The sequence below is a fragment of the Lissotriton vulgaris genome, chromosome 8, assembly GCF_964263255.1.
Source record: "Lissotriton vulgaris chromosome 8, aLisVul1.2, whole genome shotgun sequence".
NCBI classification, from domain to species: domain Eukaryota; kingdom Metazoa; phylum Chordata; class Amphibia; order Caudata; family Salamandridae; genus Lissotriton; species Lissotriton vulgaris.
In genome coordinates, this window is record NC_141696.1 from 1,374,296,723 (window position 1) to 1,374,314,863 (window position 18,141).

The following is an 18,141-nucleotide window of genomic DNA, read 5'->3' on the forward strand; positions in this document are numbered from 1 at the left end:
TGTAATTAAGGAGACAAGAAATCAAAGAGTGCAAGCCTCAAAAGAATCCCTTACCGCTCAGGAGAGCGTGAAGTGTCCTAGTGCTGATGGAGCCGAGTTTGGAGGGTGCCACGTTAGCCAGGGACTGTAGAGCGTCGTGTCTTTTTTATATTGCGGGAGGTTCAAAGTCCTGTATGACCAAAAGACAGGGTTTAAGGGAACAAGCCTCATGTTTGGATAGCGCTATATAACTGGGCAAAGACGTGGTGTCAAACATCACCTTGAAATCACGGATGGGAATGCCTGACTCAATCAAGCATACTCGGCGATGAAAGCAGCGTCAGCACAAGCAGGCGAAGGTCCGGTGTGCTGTCAAAACATAAAACACACGGTGGCAGGAGTTAAGGAGGGCAGCGAGAGACGATGGCTGCACACAACTGAAAAGGCAGGCTACGAGGCCTGGGGGGCAGGCAGCATACACTTACCAAATCCGAGGACGGAGGCATCGAATACCCGCAGCCGGTCAGCGTCGCGGCAAGCACTGATCACTCGCGCATGCGCGTTACCTATTCGCGAGTGGCTAGACGTTTTATAGAGAGCCTCGCCACTGTAAGGGGTTGGCTCAAGGGCGGTTCTTAGCAAGCTGGTGACTCCCAGTGCTGCAATACAACATGCTATGCAGCGGGGGTTTAAATACGAAGGAAATATGCTGGAACCCCTGTAGGGGAGGGGATGAGGGGTAATTAAGGTGGTTGGGGAAGAATTGCAGACCAGGCAGCAGGCGCAAAAAGTACACACCACAGTCCGGGGGATTACAATTTGAAGATCTCTGAGAGCTCATTTAAACCTGACACTGCAGTGTCAAATTTAACAATCAGCATAGCTTCTCTTCTGGATAGAAGGAGGCTCATATCGCCTCCTCGAGGGTTCTTTTCTATCCTGGATATCACTGTCCACTTAAAGTCATTGAGTCCATGTTGCTTCTTGTTCCAATGGTTTACTAATGGAGCATTTTCAACATTTCTCTTCAGTCTCGATTTGTGTTGCGTTATGCGTTGTCGCACTTCTTGCTCTGTCTTTCCAATATACAGACAGTTGCATGGGCATATGACTCCATAAACTACAAATTTCGATTTGCAGTTGCTGAATACCTCATGCTTCCATGATATTCCCCTATGTTGAAAAACAGTACCCTGTACGGTTGTTTCGCAACAAAGGCAGGTGCCACATTTATGATGACCTAATATGGGTGTCAGACCCATCATTTGACGGAGAGATGGTTGGTTCTGGGTATGCATTGCGGCTCTTACCACATGGTTTGCCACACTATTCTCTCGTTTGAAAGCGAATAGTGGGGGATCTTTTAGGCTATCATCCAGGTTACGCACCAGATGCCAGTTTTGACCAATGATGCGTTTAAGCTGGTTCGCATTCGGGCAGAAGGTTGTTACACAGACTTGTCGTTTCTGTTCAGGTTTCTTTTTGCGTTCCAACAGAGTTTCGCAGGGGGTCCACCTTGCTCGTTTCATGCAATCCCTCACCAATCTTTTGGGGTACCCCCTATCACAAAGTTTGGACACAAGTTTCTCTGCATGGTGTGAGAAAAAAGAAACCTGAACAGAAACGACAAGTCTGTGTAACAACCTTCTGCCCGAATGCGAACCAGCTTAAACGCATCATTGGTCAAAACTGGCATCTGGTGCGTAACCTGGATGATAGCCTAGAAGATCCCCCACTATTCGCTTTCAAACGAGAGAATAGTGTGGCAAACCATGTGGTAAGAGCCGCAATGCATACCCAGAACCAACCATCTCTCCGTCAAATGATGGGTCTAACACCCATATTAGGTCATCATAAATGTGGCACCTGCCTTTGTTGCGAAACAACCGTACAGGGTACTGTTTTTCAACATAGGGGAATATCATGGAAGCATGAGGTATTCAGCAACTGCAAATCGAAATTTGTAGTTTATGGAGTCATATGCCCATGCAACTGTCTGTATATTGGAAAGACAGAGCAAGAAGTGCGACAACGCATAACGCAACACAAATCAAGACTGAAGAGAAATGTTGAAAATGCTCCATTAGTAAACCATTGGAACAAGAAGCAACATGGACTCAATGACTTTAAGTGGACAGTGATATCCAGGATAGAAAAGAACCCTCGAGGAGGCGATATGAGCCTCCTTCTATCCAGAAGAGAAGCTATGCTAATTGTTAAATTTGACACTGCAGTGTCAGGTTTAAATGAGCTCTCCGAGATCTTCAAATTGTAATCCCCCGGACTGTGGTGTGTACTTTTTGCGCCTGCTGCCTGGTCTGCAATTCTTCCCCAACCACCTTAATTACCCCTCACCCCTCCCCTACAGGGGTTCCAGCATTTTTCCTTCGTATTTAAACCCCCGCTGCATAGCATGTTGTATTGCAGCGCTGGGAGTCACCAGCTTGCTAAGAACCGCCCTTGAGCCAACCCCTTACAGTGGCGAGGCTCCCTATAACACGTCTAGCCACTCGCGAATAGGTAACGCGCATGCGCGAGTGATCAGTGCTTGCCGCGACGCTGACCGGCTGCGGGTATTCGATGCCTCCGTCCTCGGATTTGGTAAGTGTATGCTGCCTGCCCCCCAGGCCTCGTAGCCTGCCTTTTCAGTTGTGTGCAGCCATCGTCTCTCGCTGCCCTCCTTAACTCCTGCCACCGTGTGTTTTATGTTTTGACAGCACACCGGACTTTCGCCTGCTTGTGCTGACGCTGCTTTCATCGCCGAGTATGCTTGATTGAGTCAGGCATTCCCATCCGTGATTTCAAGGTGATGTTTGACACCACGTCTTTGCCCAGTTATATAGCGCTATCCAAACATGAGGCTTGTTCCCTTAAACCCTGTCTTTTGGTCATACAGGACTTTGAACCTCCCGCAATATAAAAAAGACACGACGCCCTACAGTCCCTGGCTAACGTGGCACCCTCCAAACTCGGCTCCATCAGCACTAGGACACTTCACGCTCTCCTGAGCGGTAAGGGATTCTTTTGAGGCTTGCACTCTTTGATTTCTTGTCTCCTTAATTACATCCCCCGTGTTGAGACTATTCCTTATTCATCTATTCACAGAGCAATTGGTCACCTCCCTAATATTTCTCCGTCCTGGACCACCGCTAGCAACATTAGGTGGTAAGTTTCCCACCACTCTGACCACTCTTTTCAGCAGCCAACCAGTGTGTGGTTACTAGGTTCACCTTGATGTGTCATTCTGCAGCAGCCCTTGTTGTTAGTTGCACTGAGTCTTGACTAAAGTGTTTTGTACCCTTGTTTTTCGCCATTTTGTGTCCCCTTTAATAGATATATCGAGACTGGGGTCCCACTGAGTTCAAGAGATTCTGAAGTGTGTGACTAGCCTATGAGATTTATTAATGTGTCTACCTGTTATGCATTTGTCATTCATGCAACTTTCCTTGTTTTAAAAGAAAAATTTCCATTTTCTTTCTTTCCTTCTGTTTAGTTGCCCGAGGCCCTGATGAGAATCTCCAAAGAAATAAAGGAGATTCGAAACGCGTAGGCCCATCTCCTTACTGGTCTGCCAACTGATCTACGAGTTACATCTTTGCATAGATCCCTTGCCATTTGTTGGACACTATCTATTTCTGTCGAATTTGCTAAGATTGCTTTAAATTGAAAAAACTTTTGATAGTGTTCTATTTTTCAATACGAATTGCGAATATTGTGTTCATATTAAGGCAGTACCAGCTTTTCGTTTTTTTCTTGTTGTAGATAATGTACATATGGTATGTGTGAGAGTAGTTTGTATGTTTTTGAATGTATGGTGAAAGTGATATGATTGCAGTAGTGAATGGTGGTTCGCTCCAAATTGATTGCATTTTCTTGTGTCCCCTTTGCATTCTTGTTTTTCCCTTCAATGTTTCGTTCTCAAATGTAAAAATTGATTTTATAAAAGATTATTGAATATATAATAAAATTGCGACTAAGAAGCATTCCCTTTTCTGAATCTGATTTTCAGTTAGTGGAGGATTTATCACAGTTCTCATTTATTATTATCAGCACTGGCACCCCCTTTTGTTGTTATAATGCGCCATATCTTGCTCAGTAGTCAGCCCTGCTCTTTGCCATGTTTCCGCTTTGATACCACTCTATCTGGACCGGATAATATCCAAAAAATCTAACTTTTAGATTTTTTGAAAATTTAGTTTGTAGATGAACCACGCAAAGATAGCCTCACCTGTCTTGAGAATGCAACAGGATCCCTTCTTTCCCATATTGTGTCAGAATCTTACTGTAAGCTCTTTGAAGTGTCCTTCTGCAGATGAGCTTGTGTTCACAGCAGTCTTTTAGCTAGATTGCGGGTTTGTTTCAAACCAGCTGAGAGCATTTTAGGGTTGAGGCGACATTACAATGCAAGTTGCCAAAGGCCTTCAGTAGCATGAGGAGGTGTACATTCTTTATTTCAAGTGCCTTCTATACTCCAGACATACATGAATCACAGTCTTCTCGGTTATTACAAAATCTCTAATTTAAAAGGCAATGGAAACTCGAGTAATGGTCAGCTCCTTCTCACCGGTCGTGTTGATTGGGCACCCTTATGGATCCAAATTCATCCCAAATTAGTTGGCCACAGCATCAAAGGTTTTCCTAGGCTTCTGCCACATTTCATTGAAAATGAAATAGTTTCAAGTTTGTTTTCGAATTATGGTTTCATGATCACCCCACTGCCATTCAGTCAACATTTCAAACCCCACTCCTTTTGTTTATATAATACTGTTCTTGCAATTTACCAAGTAATGGCCAGACCCACCAGGCCCTCTTCTGTAGCTGAAGGTAAGAGCAAGAATCTGCAAGCAATTATGTATGTGGTTTGAAGATGTGTTCCTACACTCTCATCCCAGTTGTTATGCACTCATCCCAACCTGAAAGAAAAATATACCTAAGGTGGCAAAGAATGCAAGGTCCTGTAGGCTCCTGTGCTCTCTGCTTTGATGCTCTTACTCCAAAAGTGTTGGCACGAGCAGCAGCATCCTCAAGATTTTATTGACTATAGATAAGATTAGCCCAATGTGGTTAATGTTTTGGTTGTTGGAGTCTTTGTGACATGTAGGTTAGAGGTTAAAGACCCTGCACAGGAGATTCAGCGTTTCATTATTTGAATGTTGGTAAAATATGTATTGGCGGGCAAAGTAATGGAAAATCCTATAACTTTTGTACTCCAAAGCTACAAGACTTTGATAAACATGCTACGTAAAAATCAGATTCTCAGAAAAAGTTATCAAGGATCTTCGGAGATAGCCCGTAGCTATTCCTCGAATGACATTTCTCAACCCACCTCTAAGTATGACTTCTCAATTGTTGTTTTGTGGATTCAGACCTGATAAGGTTGCCTGCAGATGGACCCTCGAGAACAGCAGCAAACGCCCTGCTATGTCAAACGTGTTCTCTGGCCCTGATTTACCCAGTAGAAATGGAAACAACCAAACAATGATGATATTGTAAAATCAGGGTTACAGGAGGTGAAACTGAAAAGAAACATTTCTCCTGCTATCGGGAACAGCTGGGGAGAGGGCGGTGGACCTCGAATCTGGGGAACTGGGTTCAAGTCTCGGCAATGACAGCTGAACATCCTGTGATTCTGGGCAAATCACTTAATCTCCGCGTGCCTAACAAAAAAATGAATAGTTTGCGCTATATAAAATTCTGTTTTAAAAAAAAAAACAGCTGCTTATCCTACACATAAACATACACTAATCTGTCCAATTGATTGAATTGACTTGGGAAGGACCACAAATGATGCGCATAAATTGATGATGCAGTGTGTTGAAGGGAGGTTACTGGTACCTACAATTGTTTTCAGAGCTAAAAACAGGAGGTTGAAATCCAGTGGTAAATAACTTCCCTTGAAGAATGCACTGAGCCTGCTTCATTAAGTGTATGCGGACCGTGATGCTGTCATCTGTACACTAATATTAGGCATGGGTCTGCCTTATACTTTTTTACAGGTAGTTAGGGGGAATTTGGAAGAGGGCTTTGCAATACAATATTCCTTTTATCACAGGAATGGAACAAGTGAAGGCTGACTGAACTGGTCGAATTATACTACTTACGATTATGAACTCCAGAACATAGGTTTCAGCTAATTGATGTGTTTACCGTATTCCTTAATATTAAACACACATCTATTCCTGGCTCTGACTTTGAAAAAAGTGTACTGCAAACAGGAAGAGTCTCTGAGGGTAAACCTCTGTAATATATTATTGCATCTATTATAGATACACTATGTACTATTTTCCACGTTTCTAATAAACTGTTGCCTTGTTTTGTGGCCATCAAATGTTAAGGTGAAAACCTACATAAGACGTTGTCTCTGCAAACACATGAAACTGGGCTAATTCAGAATATGATTGAAAAGTCTGTCCACACAAGTTTATTTTGGTTCTGGAAAGATTTTTCAAATTGTAGGTGTTCAAGATTGTGTTTGAAAGGCAAAAGACTAAATTAGCTCTGCAAAAGGTCAGCAAAACACTAAAATGGGAAAAATCGTATCCTTGTGATGGAAATAATGTATTTATTATCTTGAGAATCCTGCCAGTTATGTAAAATGTTATGGCTGTCCTTTTGTCAAATGCGTCATTGTGGATGTTGCATTAAGTGACCAGATTCTCTTGCAAGCCTGGTCTCAAACCCTGTTGTTTCAAGGAAGAACATACCGTACTAAGAAGGTGAGCGATGTGCTGGCCTGGAATTGATGCCCTGACATCTGTTCGTGAAGAGCTCCACGCTTTGTGGAACATTCTGGACCACATGATAGTGTTAACATGCCTTTGAGATTGATTGGGCTGAACTAGTTATTTGTGAGTGAAGAAAGGGGCTTCATAGCCACGCAGCTGTCATCAGGGTTTTGGATTCTTGCCTGAAAACAGTTCTAGCAGGGTTGGTGCCACAAGGCAGCCATCCTTCCACAACAGGAGCTATGGGAAAGTAGATTTTAAGAATTGTTTTATTGATTGGATAAAGATTACCGACCGGTGGCAAGGTTGTGCCCAAGTTTAAAAACTCATACCTGTCCCTCTGGTACTTTAGAACCATATTGAAACAGAAGGAGGAGGCAAACCTTCACGTCTGCTGTGCTTGAGCAGTCCCTGCCAGCCTGCTATAATAACATTGCGAGAGCTACTCCTAAACCTGACTTAATCTTTGTCCAGCTAGACCGAGTCCAGGAGAGACAGTGCCAGACTGTGTCCACACATTTTGTATATCAACTCTGCTGCCTGCGTACTAGGAGATTTTGCCTCTGGAGGGTCTTAGGTCCAGAACTCTTGAGAAGGTCCAGTTTAAGAGGAGGCTATTAATAAATGTACAGCCAGTTAGATGGCTGGCTGCTGGGAAGATGTGTGGAACCCTGCACAATTGAGCTCTAGAGGAGTGAGGCCCAGAGGCCAGGCCAGATGACAATGCTTCAAACATAACTTAAGAAGATAAGGACCTTTTTTGTGGGACATTTGTTTGTCAAAAGCTCTTTACTTGTGAGCTTGAGAAGATCGGGGTGAAGGAGGAGCAACTATCCAGAAAGGGCACTATCCCCCCGGATAGCTTCATTGCTTCATCCTTCTCGGTGCTGTTCTTTTTCTACTGAACATTTTCACCTAGGCTGCCTCCGACGAAGATCACATTGTAATCAAGATTTAACCGGTAGAAAAATGTTGTCCTATTCCATACTCAGTAATTCTTGTAGTCTTTTCTGTTACAATTTTCAAATGCTTAATCGCAGCTGCTCTCAGTCTAGAGGGTATTAGTCTGCTTCAAATAAGGAAAGTGATCTCTTCCCTTAAATCATTTCTGGTGTGACTTCGCTTTTACTGCAAAGACCTGTGGCTACATCCAACCATGCTTCAGGTACCACGGTTGGTCCCCTTGTTATGCTTGCAGCTTTTACGGCGTGATCATCAGTATTTGCCTTAGTCTCCTACACTAGGTATCACACCTCTCCCCTGCCCCATCAGACTCCACTTTGGACCCTCAAGAATAGTCTTTGTCCCAAAAAACATTTAAAGTATGCTATTTCACTTTGAATGAATTAAAAGAACACAAAATTGGAAAAATTGCACATCGTCTTACGAGCCATCATGCCTTCAATCTACTGAACACAGCGCTTGTGGCCATTGCAATTGGACTTTGTGCTTGCATTTTCAGAGATGTAACATAGCAGGAAGCATTCCTGAGGCTAAAGGTTAGGGGGTCTGTTGTAAAGTTTACTTGCACAGGAGAGCAAAGCAATGATGCATTGATGCTAGAGGACTAGGTCACACACCGGCAGTAATGAATTGTTGGGATTCTATAGGTCACAGAAGTCCTACTGTAACTAATGTTTGTTTATGTAGGAAATATTTTAACATTAATATGCCATTGCTGTGTTGACAGTGGTGTATTGCTTCAAGAACGATGTGAACATTTATATTATCAAGGGGCCAAGTTTGAAAGTTGGAAATCTACTTACATTTCGTTTCCCTTAAATTGGCAGCAGATTTCCTCCAAAAAATCTGACATTTCAAAACTAATGTAAAAATGCAGTCACCCTTGCAGATTTTCTATGAGGCGGGGCAATTTCTACTGCATTAATGTGATGCAGATATGCTTTGATAAGGTGCAAAATTGACTGTCTATCCACTGTGGAAAACTACCTGCAGGAGATATAAGAATGCTGCCAAACATTGTATTTTCCAAATGCCTCGTGTAGCAAACCTTAAAGTGCACTTTCTGACCTTAAAATTGCAGTTGTGCTCGTTTTCTAAACTTCAGTCGGAAATTTGCTTTTAAAAAGAGTTTTTTTTTGTGTACCCACGTTTCAGGTAGGACACCCTAAATGCTTTGTGATTCGGATCCCAATTGGTTGGTCTCATCCTAAAATATGCAGTTACTGAAGTGGTGGTTGTTAAAAAGCGATAATCGATCACAGCAATTTATGGTATTGTAATCTAAGTTAAAGCTCTGGTCCTACAATGCATAAATCACTTGGCTCTTATGTGATTCTTTTGGCGTCCATTCCTTTTTGAAATGTTACAAGAGGTTTATTCACTGCTTACACTGAATTCATTGTTCTTGAGTATTTCAAGCTGCAACACATTTAAGGAGAGGTCACCTTGCGTAGGTGTAAATGTTTCCCACATTACAGATTCAGCTTTTCCCTCAGAGCGCCAGGCTGCTAATTTTTTTTAATCATGTTAGCAAATTATTAACCCAGCCCTAATATCGAAGGCGTGAGAAACCCCTGCATGTGTTAGAATATTTACTTTTAAGCTTGTAATAGAGTTGTCAAGATTGATGGAATTGTGCACCACATTTTAACTGTCCTAAAGCCATGTGTTAAATAAGTGTTGCATTGCGAATACAAAAATGTTGTTGATCACTGAACCGGATAACTTCTCAAGCACTGATATATAGCCCCACAGTTATTTTACTAAGGTTGCATACACCTCCTTTTCCTAGACTTCATGGAAGTGTTTGCAGCAAAGTAAAATTGTAGTCTGTAGTCCTCGTTACAATTAGGCGCCTTTAACAAGTCCGATATTACCAACCCATTCCCAGTTCTACACCCAATCTCATCCGGCTTGCGATTGAAGCAAGATGAATCTTCAAGACTGTGTATTTTACATGTGAAGCTCTTCACCAGCTTACTCTGACATACCTATCAAGAAAACTGACATGGTCAGGAAGGAATTACAGTTTTAGAGCTCACACACACTACTACTGGAAACACCCAGATACAAGCAAGAATGGTTATACATATGCTCTTTCTCTGGACATGCTCCCAGAATCTGGAACTCACTTCCACAGGAGATACGCACAAACCTGTCCTTAGCATTAGTCAAAAGAACCATCAAAGCTTTACCTCTCGAAAAATACCTAGGTCCAACTAGGAAATAATAACCGCTCCCCGCCTGATTCCACCACCCACCACGGATTCCAACAGGTTCTTTTGCAGGCCCTGGGTAACCGAACTAATCCCACCGAAAGTTAAACCAAAATTCAACCTACCACATAACAACACTCGCTCACCTCACACAAATGTTGGAACCATACAGATTACTGCAGACAATGGTTAATCAGCTGCAACCCCGTAGTACTTCATAATCAATCAATCATGACATTTGTATAGCGCTACTCACCCGGAAGGGTCTCAGGGCGCTGGGGGAGAGGGGTAGGTTATTGCATGAACAGGCAGTTCTTGAGTTGCTTCCTGAAGGAAAGATGGTCCTGGGTCATCCGAAGGTGGATGGGAGGGAGTTCCAGGTCTTGGCTGCCAGGTAGGAGAAGGATCTTCCTCCGGCGGTGGCTCTGCGGATGCGTGGAACGGCGGTGAGGGCGAGGTTGGTCCATTGTACCTGGCGGGTGGATGCGTAGAAGGTCAGGCAGTCGTTGAGGTACTTGGGGCCCAGGTCATGGAGAGCCTTGTGTGCGTGGGTGAGGAGCCTGAACGTGATCCTATTGCTAACGGGGAGCCAGTGCAGGTCTCTCAGGTGGCCGGAGATGTGGCTGTGTTGGGGGATGTCCAGGACGAGTCGTGCTGAGGCGTTCTGGATGCGTTGGAGTCTTTTCTGCAGTTTGGCTGTGGTTCCGGCGTAGAGGGTGTTCACGTAGTCCAGTCGGCTGGTGACGAGTGCCTGGGTGACGGTCTTCCTGGTCTCGGTGGGGATCCAACGGAAGATCTTACGGAGCATACGCAGGGTGTTGAAGCATGATGCGGAGACGGTGTTGACTTGTCTGGTCATCGAGAGGGAGGAGTCCTGGATGAAGCCCAGGTTGCGTGCGTGGTCCGTTGGCTTGGGAGTGGTGCACAGGGCAGGGGGCCACCAGGAGTCGTCCCAGGCGGAGGGCGAAGATCCCAGTATGAGGACTTCCGTTTTGTCTGAGTTCAGTTTCAGGCGGCTGTTCTTCATCCACTCGGCGACGTCTTTCATCCCTTCGTGTGGGCTGGTTCTGGCGGTGGAGGGGTAGTTGGTGAGGTAGAGGATCAGCTGGGTATCGTCGGCATGGGAGATGATGTTGAGGTTGTGTTGGCGTGCGATGGCTGCGAGGGGGCTCATGTAGATATGTTGAAGAGGGTCGGGCTGAGGGATGATCCTTGTGGTACGCCGCAAAATACTTCGGTGGCCTCGGATCTGAACGGGGGGAGGCGGACTCTCTGGGTTCTTCCGGTGAGGAACGAGATGATCTACTCTAGTGCTTTCCCTTGGATTCCGGTGTTGCTGAGGCACTGTACTAGGGTGCAATGGCAGACTGTGTCGAACGCTGCAGAGAGGTCCAGTAGGATGAGGGCTGCTGTTTCCCCGTTGTCGAGCAGGGATCTGATGTCATCCGTGGCTGCGATCAGGGCGGTCTCGGTGCTGTGGTTGGCTCGGAAACCGGACAGCGAGGGGTCGAGGGATCCATTCGTCTCGAGGAAGGCGGCGAGCTGTCTGTTGATGGTCTTCTCGATGACTTTGGCAGGAAAAGGGAGGAGCGAGATGGGGCGGAAGTTCTTGAGGTCGGTGGGGGTCCGCTGTTGGTTTCTTCAGGAGGGCGCTGAGCTCGGCGTGCTTCCAGCTCTCCGGGAAGGTGGCGGTGTGGAAGGAGGTGTTGAGGATGTCCCGCAGTTGGGGTGGGATGATGGAGTCGGCCTTGTTGAAGACGTGGTGAGGGCAGGGGTCGGTAGGTGATCCGGAGTGGATGGTGTTCATCGTGCAGGTGGTGTCTTCGGTGCTGACCGGGGTCCAGTTGCAGAGGGTGGTGGTAGGGGGCGTTGGTTCGGCAATTGGGTGTGTGGCTAGTGCGCCGAAGCTGTTGTGTATGTCGGCGATCTTGCGGTGGAAGAACGAGGCGAGGGAGTCGCAGAGGTCTTGCGAGGTTGTGATGTTGTTGTTTCCGGCGCTGGGGTTGGAGAGCTCTTTGACGATGCTGAAGAGTTCCTTGCTGTCCTGGGCGTTGTTGTTCAGTCGTTCTTTGAATGCTGTCTTCTTGGTGGTGTGGATCAGCTGGTGGTGCTTGCGGGTGGCGTGCTTGAGGGCGGTCATGTTGTCTGAGGTCTGATTGTGGCGCCAGGCTTTCTCGAGGGTGCGGCAGTTCTTCTTGGAGTCCTTGAGTTCGTTGGTGAACCAGGGGGCTTTCTTGCTTCTGGGCTTGCTGGGAGGGTTCTTTAGTGGTGCGAGGTGGTCGGCGCAGTTGGTGAGCCACTCTGTGAGGTTGCTGGCTGCTTCGTTGGGGTCCGTTGTGCTGGCGGGAGGGTTCTGGCGGAGGGAGGTGGTGAGCTGCTCGGCGGTGATCTTGCTCTAGCTCCGGCGGGGAATCTGTTGTTGGTGGTGGTGGGTCCTGTTTCTCCTGAAGCTGAAGTGGACGCAGCTGTGATCAGTCCAGTGAAGTCCGGTGGTGTGGCTGAAGGGGATGTGCTTGCTGGAGGAGAAGACGGGGTCAAGCGTGTGGCCGGCGTAGTGGGTGGGGGTGTTCACCAGTTGCTTGAGTCCGAGGTTGGCGAGGTTGTCCAGCAGGGTGGTGGTGTTGCTGTCCTTGTTGTTCTCCAGGTGGAAGTTGAGGTCGCCTAGGAGGATGTAGTCAGAGGAGGCGAGGGCGTGCGGGCTGATGAAGTCTGCGATGTCTTCGCTGAATTGTGTGCATGGTCCCGGGGGTCTGAACCACTTGTCGCAGCATCTTTGCTGAGAGATTTCTAACTGTACTCAGTATTTTATGAAACCTAACAGACAAATGCGCTATATAAAACTCTTAAATAAATTGGATTTGGGACAATGCAATGATACTGAATGTATGTGTGGTATAACTGTACAAATTATAGCTGAGATTTTAGTGCAAACTCATTTGTGCCAGAGTTGAGATTTCCGCAGGACTACTATTTTGTCAAGTGGAGGCGACATTACACATGTTTACCTTAATGTAAACAATGTTTTACAGGCTCATTGTAGCCACTAGCAAATTTAAGAGTTGTTTTCTAAGCCTCGTAATCTCCGCGGGTGCTCACATGTCAGAACTGTTTCTTTTAAGGTTTTTCATTGTTCACAGACTATTTTTATGGCTCGAGTCCTCAATTTCTGACTAAAACTTAGTCTTACACTGTTCTGCTAGATGTTCATTCAGCTAAGCTTTCACTTTTGACTCTTCCTAGATTCTTCAGACCTTCCCAAGGTGGGTGCACCATTTTGATGCTGGGCCTTTCTCTTTGGAACTCCATCAACATTTAACTTGGTGCTTAAAACGTGGCTCTTTTCACAACCATCTGTGTAAGTGCCACTAATTCTCTTCCATGATTCAGTTAAAATCCCAGGAGATCCTTGTGGGGTTAATGTCCTACAGCTCAACCCTGATAAAACAGAGGTCCTACTATTTGGAAACAATCCTCTGCTAGGCTGTCCATTGCTTGGCCTGCCGGTTGCACAGCTTCACCTCCGCCGGCCCCCTCCTACTGATATGGCCAGGAACCTGGGACTTCTTATAGATAATAAACTATCCCTTAAGCCCCAGGTCACAGCTATAATCAAAACCTCTTGCTGAATTCTCAGGATGCTATGGTAAAAGCTCTGATTCTGTCGAGACTTGAATATGTTGATGTCTTGTACCTTGATTTACCAGATACAAAAACTTCAAAAGGTAAAGAGCATGGCCATACGCCTCATGTTTAACCTGCCTAAATGCACCTAATTATCTCTATTCCACAACCAGATACAGTGGCTGCAGTGAAGAAGAGGGTCATCTTTAAAGGACTGACTATAGCACACGTAACTTTTTACAGGACTGACCCTAAATACATACAGAACCGATTGATCCCATACTGTTCCAATAGCTCTCTGAGATCACAATCATCCCTTCTGTTGTGTATCCCTCCTACCAGATGGAAAACAATGGGGGGGATCGGCCTGCTCCGTTTTAGCTGCCAGACATTTGAATACTCATCCTGTTCCCCGAGAAGCAGTCAGGCTATTAAAACCTTACGTAAACATCTGAAAACCCATCTGTTCAAAGATTAAGCTGGTCCTCCTGCTTTTGGGCTCAGCGCCGGGACACTAGTAGTAGCTGCACGCTTTATAAGTCCCCATATTCATTAATTCATTCTTTCAATAATACATATATTGCTGACTCCAGACGGTTAGGCATTATACCCACGGGTTGCCAATCAGGCATATACCCGGCTCTTCTCGGAGGCCGTATGGACTGGCTGCGCATCTTACCGATCTAACATTTGTCCCCACTGTGTGGCCCGTGTGGTCATTTGTTCAGTTGTGTTCTTGAATTTCTTGCAATGGGCCCCAGATATTTTAGAATTGCCTTGTATACTGCTTCCTTAGCCAGCATGCACCAGTTCATATTCTGGTGCCCACTGTGACACCCGGGACATGCCATCTTTCCCCCATAGCCTCATTACACTGGCCACAATGAGTGTAAAATTTTAGAATAACATGGTATACATTGTCATTGTTTGATCTCCCCAGATCCCCAAACAGACGAAGTGTTTGAGCTCCCATTCCATGTTAGTGCTGCTCGAGACATTCTGGTGTACCCATGACCAGAAGTATTTTAGCCGTGGACATTCCCATAATGTGTGTATCAGCGTGCCTCTTTGGTTACACCCTCTTTGGCATTTATATATTTCTAACTTACCATCTTAAAAAGTGTAATGCCGGGGTTGTAGGCTCAAAGTAGTATTTTTAGCAGTATCAAGTGAAAGACAGATCGTATTGCAACCTCTCTTGGGTATTTTAAGGCTTTTCCCCAGTCTGTATCTTCCAGGAATTCCTAGTCTTGCTCCCATTTACTTTTAAGTCAACCTAGTGATGTCTGACAGTTACTGTGCCAATGTTCTTTTAACTTGTGATATTTTGTGTCTATGTAAAGGGTCAGCCAGCACTCTGCATTCCAGGCATAATGTATCTGACATGTCGCACAATAGTGCTGAATATATGGCCAGGGCATGGAAGATCTGTAGATAGTTATAATGTTGGTAATCTGCCAATTCATATTGGTGGTTAAGTTTGTCAATTGTCACCATGTCTTGGGGGTCCCCAGATGTCACCTACCGTAGATATACACAGGAGGTCTCCTGTGTAAAACCCCTCGAGTATCTTCAAGTCAACCAGAATTCCAGACTCCAACCGCAGTGTTTCCGATATTATTTTATCCTTCCATACCATTGCTCGACTTGTTTTTTTCCAAAACGTAATGACAGTCGCGGTCGTGGTATGAGTGACTCGTGTGGTTCCCCGACCATATAGTTCTCTCAGTGCATCTTGTGTTTACAATGCCCTTCTTTTGGCCAACAGGGCTGCATCCTGTTGCCCTACGTATTCCCATTTGTTCTACACTAGTAATTATGCTGCCAGGTGGTACAGTTTTAGGTTTGGTAAAGGTCTCGTTTGTGAAACTATAGAAGCTGTCTGGGAAGTCATATGGTGTGCTTTGCAGCATATACAGAAATGTTGCCAGTTATCTTGTATAGGGCTGCCTTCCCCATCACTGACAATTCCATAAGGATCATCCTAGATTTTGGTGCATCAATTCTTTAGGGTCTTCATTAATGAAAATCCCCAAATATTTGAATCCAAGAAATACTGGAAGACAACTATGCTAATGGCTTTCTTTTATTATTCCTTTTTTCTATATGTGTCCTAGACAAACATCTACTAGCATCCTAGTGATCTTCAGTCAGACTTCTCAAGGACTATGTCTAGATTAATTTGGAAGATTCACACCTAATAGTGATAATAAGGCACATACTTAATATGTTTGTTTAATTTCGATCCACACAATTGTGTCGCTGCTACTCCCATACTGAACTATGACTATTTCTGACCTCTGCCAATTAATACCTAAGCCTGAATGTCTACTAAATCGTTCTTAATGGCTAGTTGAGCTCCTAAACACTGAGATATATTGATTTAGAGTGCCTTTTAAATTGTGAATTTGTTCTTTCATTCAATAAGCATACAACTAATTTGGATCTCTATATATTCCTATTCTATGATTCAGCAAAAGTTCTAATATCCTGCTACCTACTGGATGCCAGCAATGGATTTAGGCTCTGAAATTGCCCCCAACCATTTTTGTATCTGTGTGGCATTAGTTTGTAAGCGATTGCCAGTTACGAGTGTGAAAAAGGATTTTCTCCTATGTTTTCAGCAAAGTATATGAGAATGTGCATGCTGTTTATTTACGGTGGAGCATGCCCAGAAGCCACATTTTGGGGGTGATTATGATGGCGGGCGGATCTGCCACGCCCGGCGGTGCCCATTCGCCCGCCATCACAACCACATTTTCTCCCGCCATATTAACATGGCGGGGGGTACCCCGGCGGACGGAAAGTCCGACCACTGCTTTTCCGCTGGTCGGCAATCGTCATGATTGCCGGCTGGGCGGCAAAAGACAACAATAGGCTCTGCCATTCATACTACGATGGCAGCGAGGGATATGCCTTTCCATGGCGGAGAATCTGCATGGAAAGGCATACGGAAAATCACTTTTGGGGCCCGTTACAGGACCCATGGGGTTGGGGTGCTGCACCTGGGGGGTACCTATGGTACCTCCCGACGTTGCAATACCCAAGGTGGCAGGCAACGCCCGGTGCCTGCCACGTTGTGCATCGCAATGCTCAACATCGTTTTTAACATTGTGTACGGTACTGCAGCCAGCAACACCGTCCGCAATGTTAAACTACCAGGATGCGCCCGCCAGTGTGGCGGGTGCATCCTGATACAGCGGGCGGGACCGGCACACCTATGGTGGACGGTCCCAGCTCCGCAGGGATGGCGGGCGGACGAAAGTCTACTCGCCATCCTAATAGGCTCCATAATCATTTGAAAGAAACTTGTGAAGGCTGTGTATGGAGCTGTAGGGATCTTGAATGCTTTTGTGCAAAATCAGATTTCAGTACTTGAACCGTGGCATGAAGAATCAGTTCACCAAATATTTACCATCTTGTGGCAAAGAATGATATTGGAGAGAATCATAGTTCCCATGGTTACTTCATAGTTAAGTCATCTATTATTACATTATCCAGTGTGATGTAATTGTAAAGGGTTACACGATTTATTAGATTGTAAAGGTTCTGTACATTATTTCTGATTCCTTGAGACTGGCAGAATTCCCCCTGACACGTACCAGCTATCCTAAACGGCATGACTGTTGAATAGCACACAGAGGAGAGGTTCTGCAGGACTGGGTTTGGGAAGTGTGCAGTGCCATTGTTTTCTTTGTTTATCATACAGATACAAAACATACTTCGTTTTTCATAACCAATTTAACCCCTTCACTGCGGCGGCTATTCCGCCGCAGTGCTAAGGGGGCGGGGAGGCGCGTGGCGGGCGCATGCTGGTGACGGAACCGCTCCGTCACCAGCCGCGGTTGCGCTGTGCTCATGACGGAGCGGTTCCGTCACTGGCCCGCCCGCTCAATGGATCGTTCAGCGCAGGCGCGGAATCTGCGCCGCGCAGGCGTTCCGAGCGGGCAGTGACAGAACCGCTCCGTCATCAGCACAGCGCGACCGCGGCTGATGAAGGAGTGGTTCCGTCACCAGCAGAGGAGGGGTTAAAATGCATTTTTATATAATCCTAAGGAGACACAAATATTTTACTTACCGCCTTGCATGTGCTTTTTTGTATTATGTCGTAGCACTGCTCACTGGAATTGGTAAATTGTATGTCAGAAAATAATTAACCTTCCTATAGATCGTGTCTTTAGCACTTTGTCATTTCAGTATTTTCTCTTTTTTTTAAAGATTGCTTTATTTTGTAGTTAACTCTGTGAAAATGCTAATTCTACCTTCATTTTTTCTCTTGGCCCCACTAATTTTATACTTTGATATCTCGCCTAATCTTATACCTCTTTTCATTTATCTTGAATAGCCTGAGACAGCAGCGACACTGAAGCGTACCATACAAGCTTTGATGGATCGAGGAGCAATTGTAAGGAGTCTGGAAAACCTGGGCGAGAGGGCGCTTCCATATAAAATCTCCAAACATAGCATGCGGCACAGCAGAGGAGGGTATGTGTTAAAAAACAGCCTTCTGAAGATGTGTTTAACTAGTTCTTTAACTGACTGGTTGGGCATCTTACATCTTACCTACTAGTTCCCAAGAAAGAAATGAATTTTGTTATAAGTCCAGCGTTAATGCTGATTCAAACCATGTAATTCAA

The 18,141-nt window shown here is 45.4% G+C and overlaps 1 protein-coding gene across 1 annotated transcript in view; it reads left to right on the forward strand.

Annotated features, from left to right (window-relative positions):
• MRPS6 (mitochondrial ribosomal protein S6) overlaps positions 1–18,141 on the forward strand; it is a 95,910-nt gene that overhangs the window by 61,088 nt on the left and 16,681 nt on the right. The window contains exon 2 of the mRNA XM_086935355.1: positions 17,850–17,989. Coding sequence (XP_086791481.1) covers positions 17,850–17,989 — 140 coding nt within the window. The remainder of the gene's footprint in view (positions 1–17,849; positions 17,990–18,141) is intronic.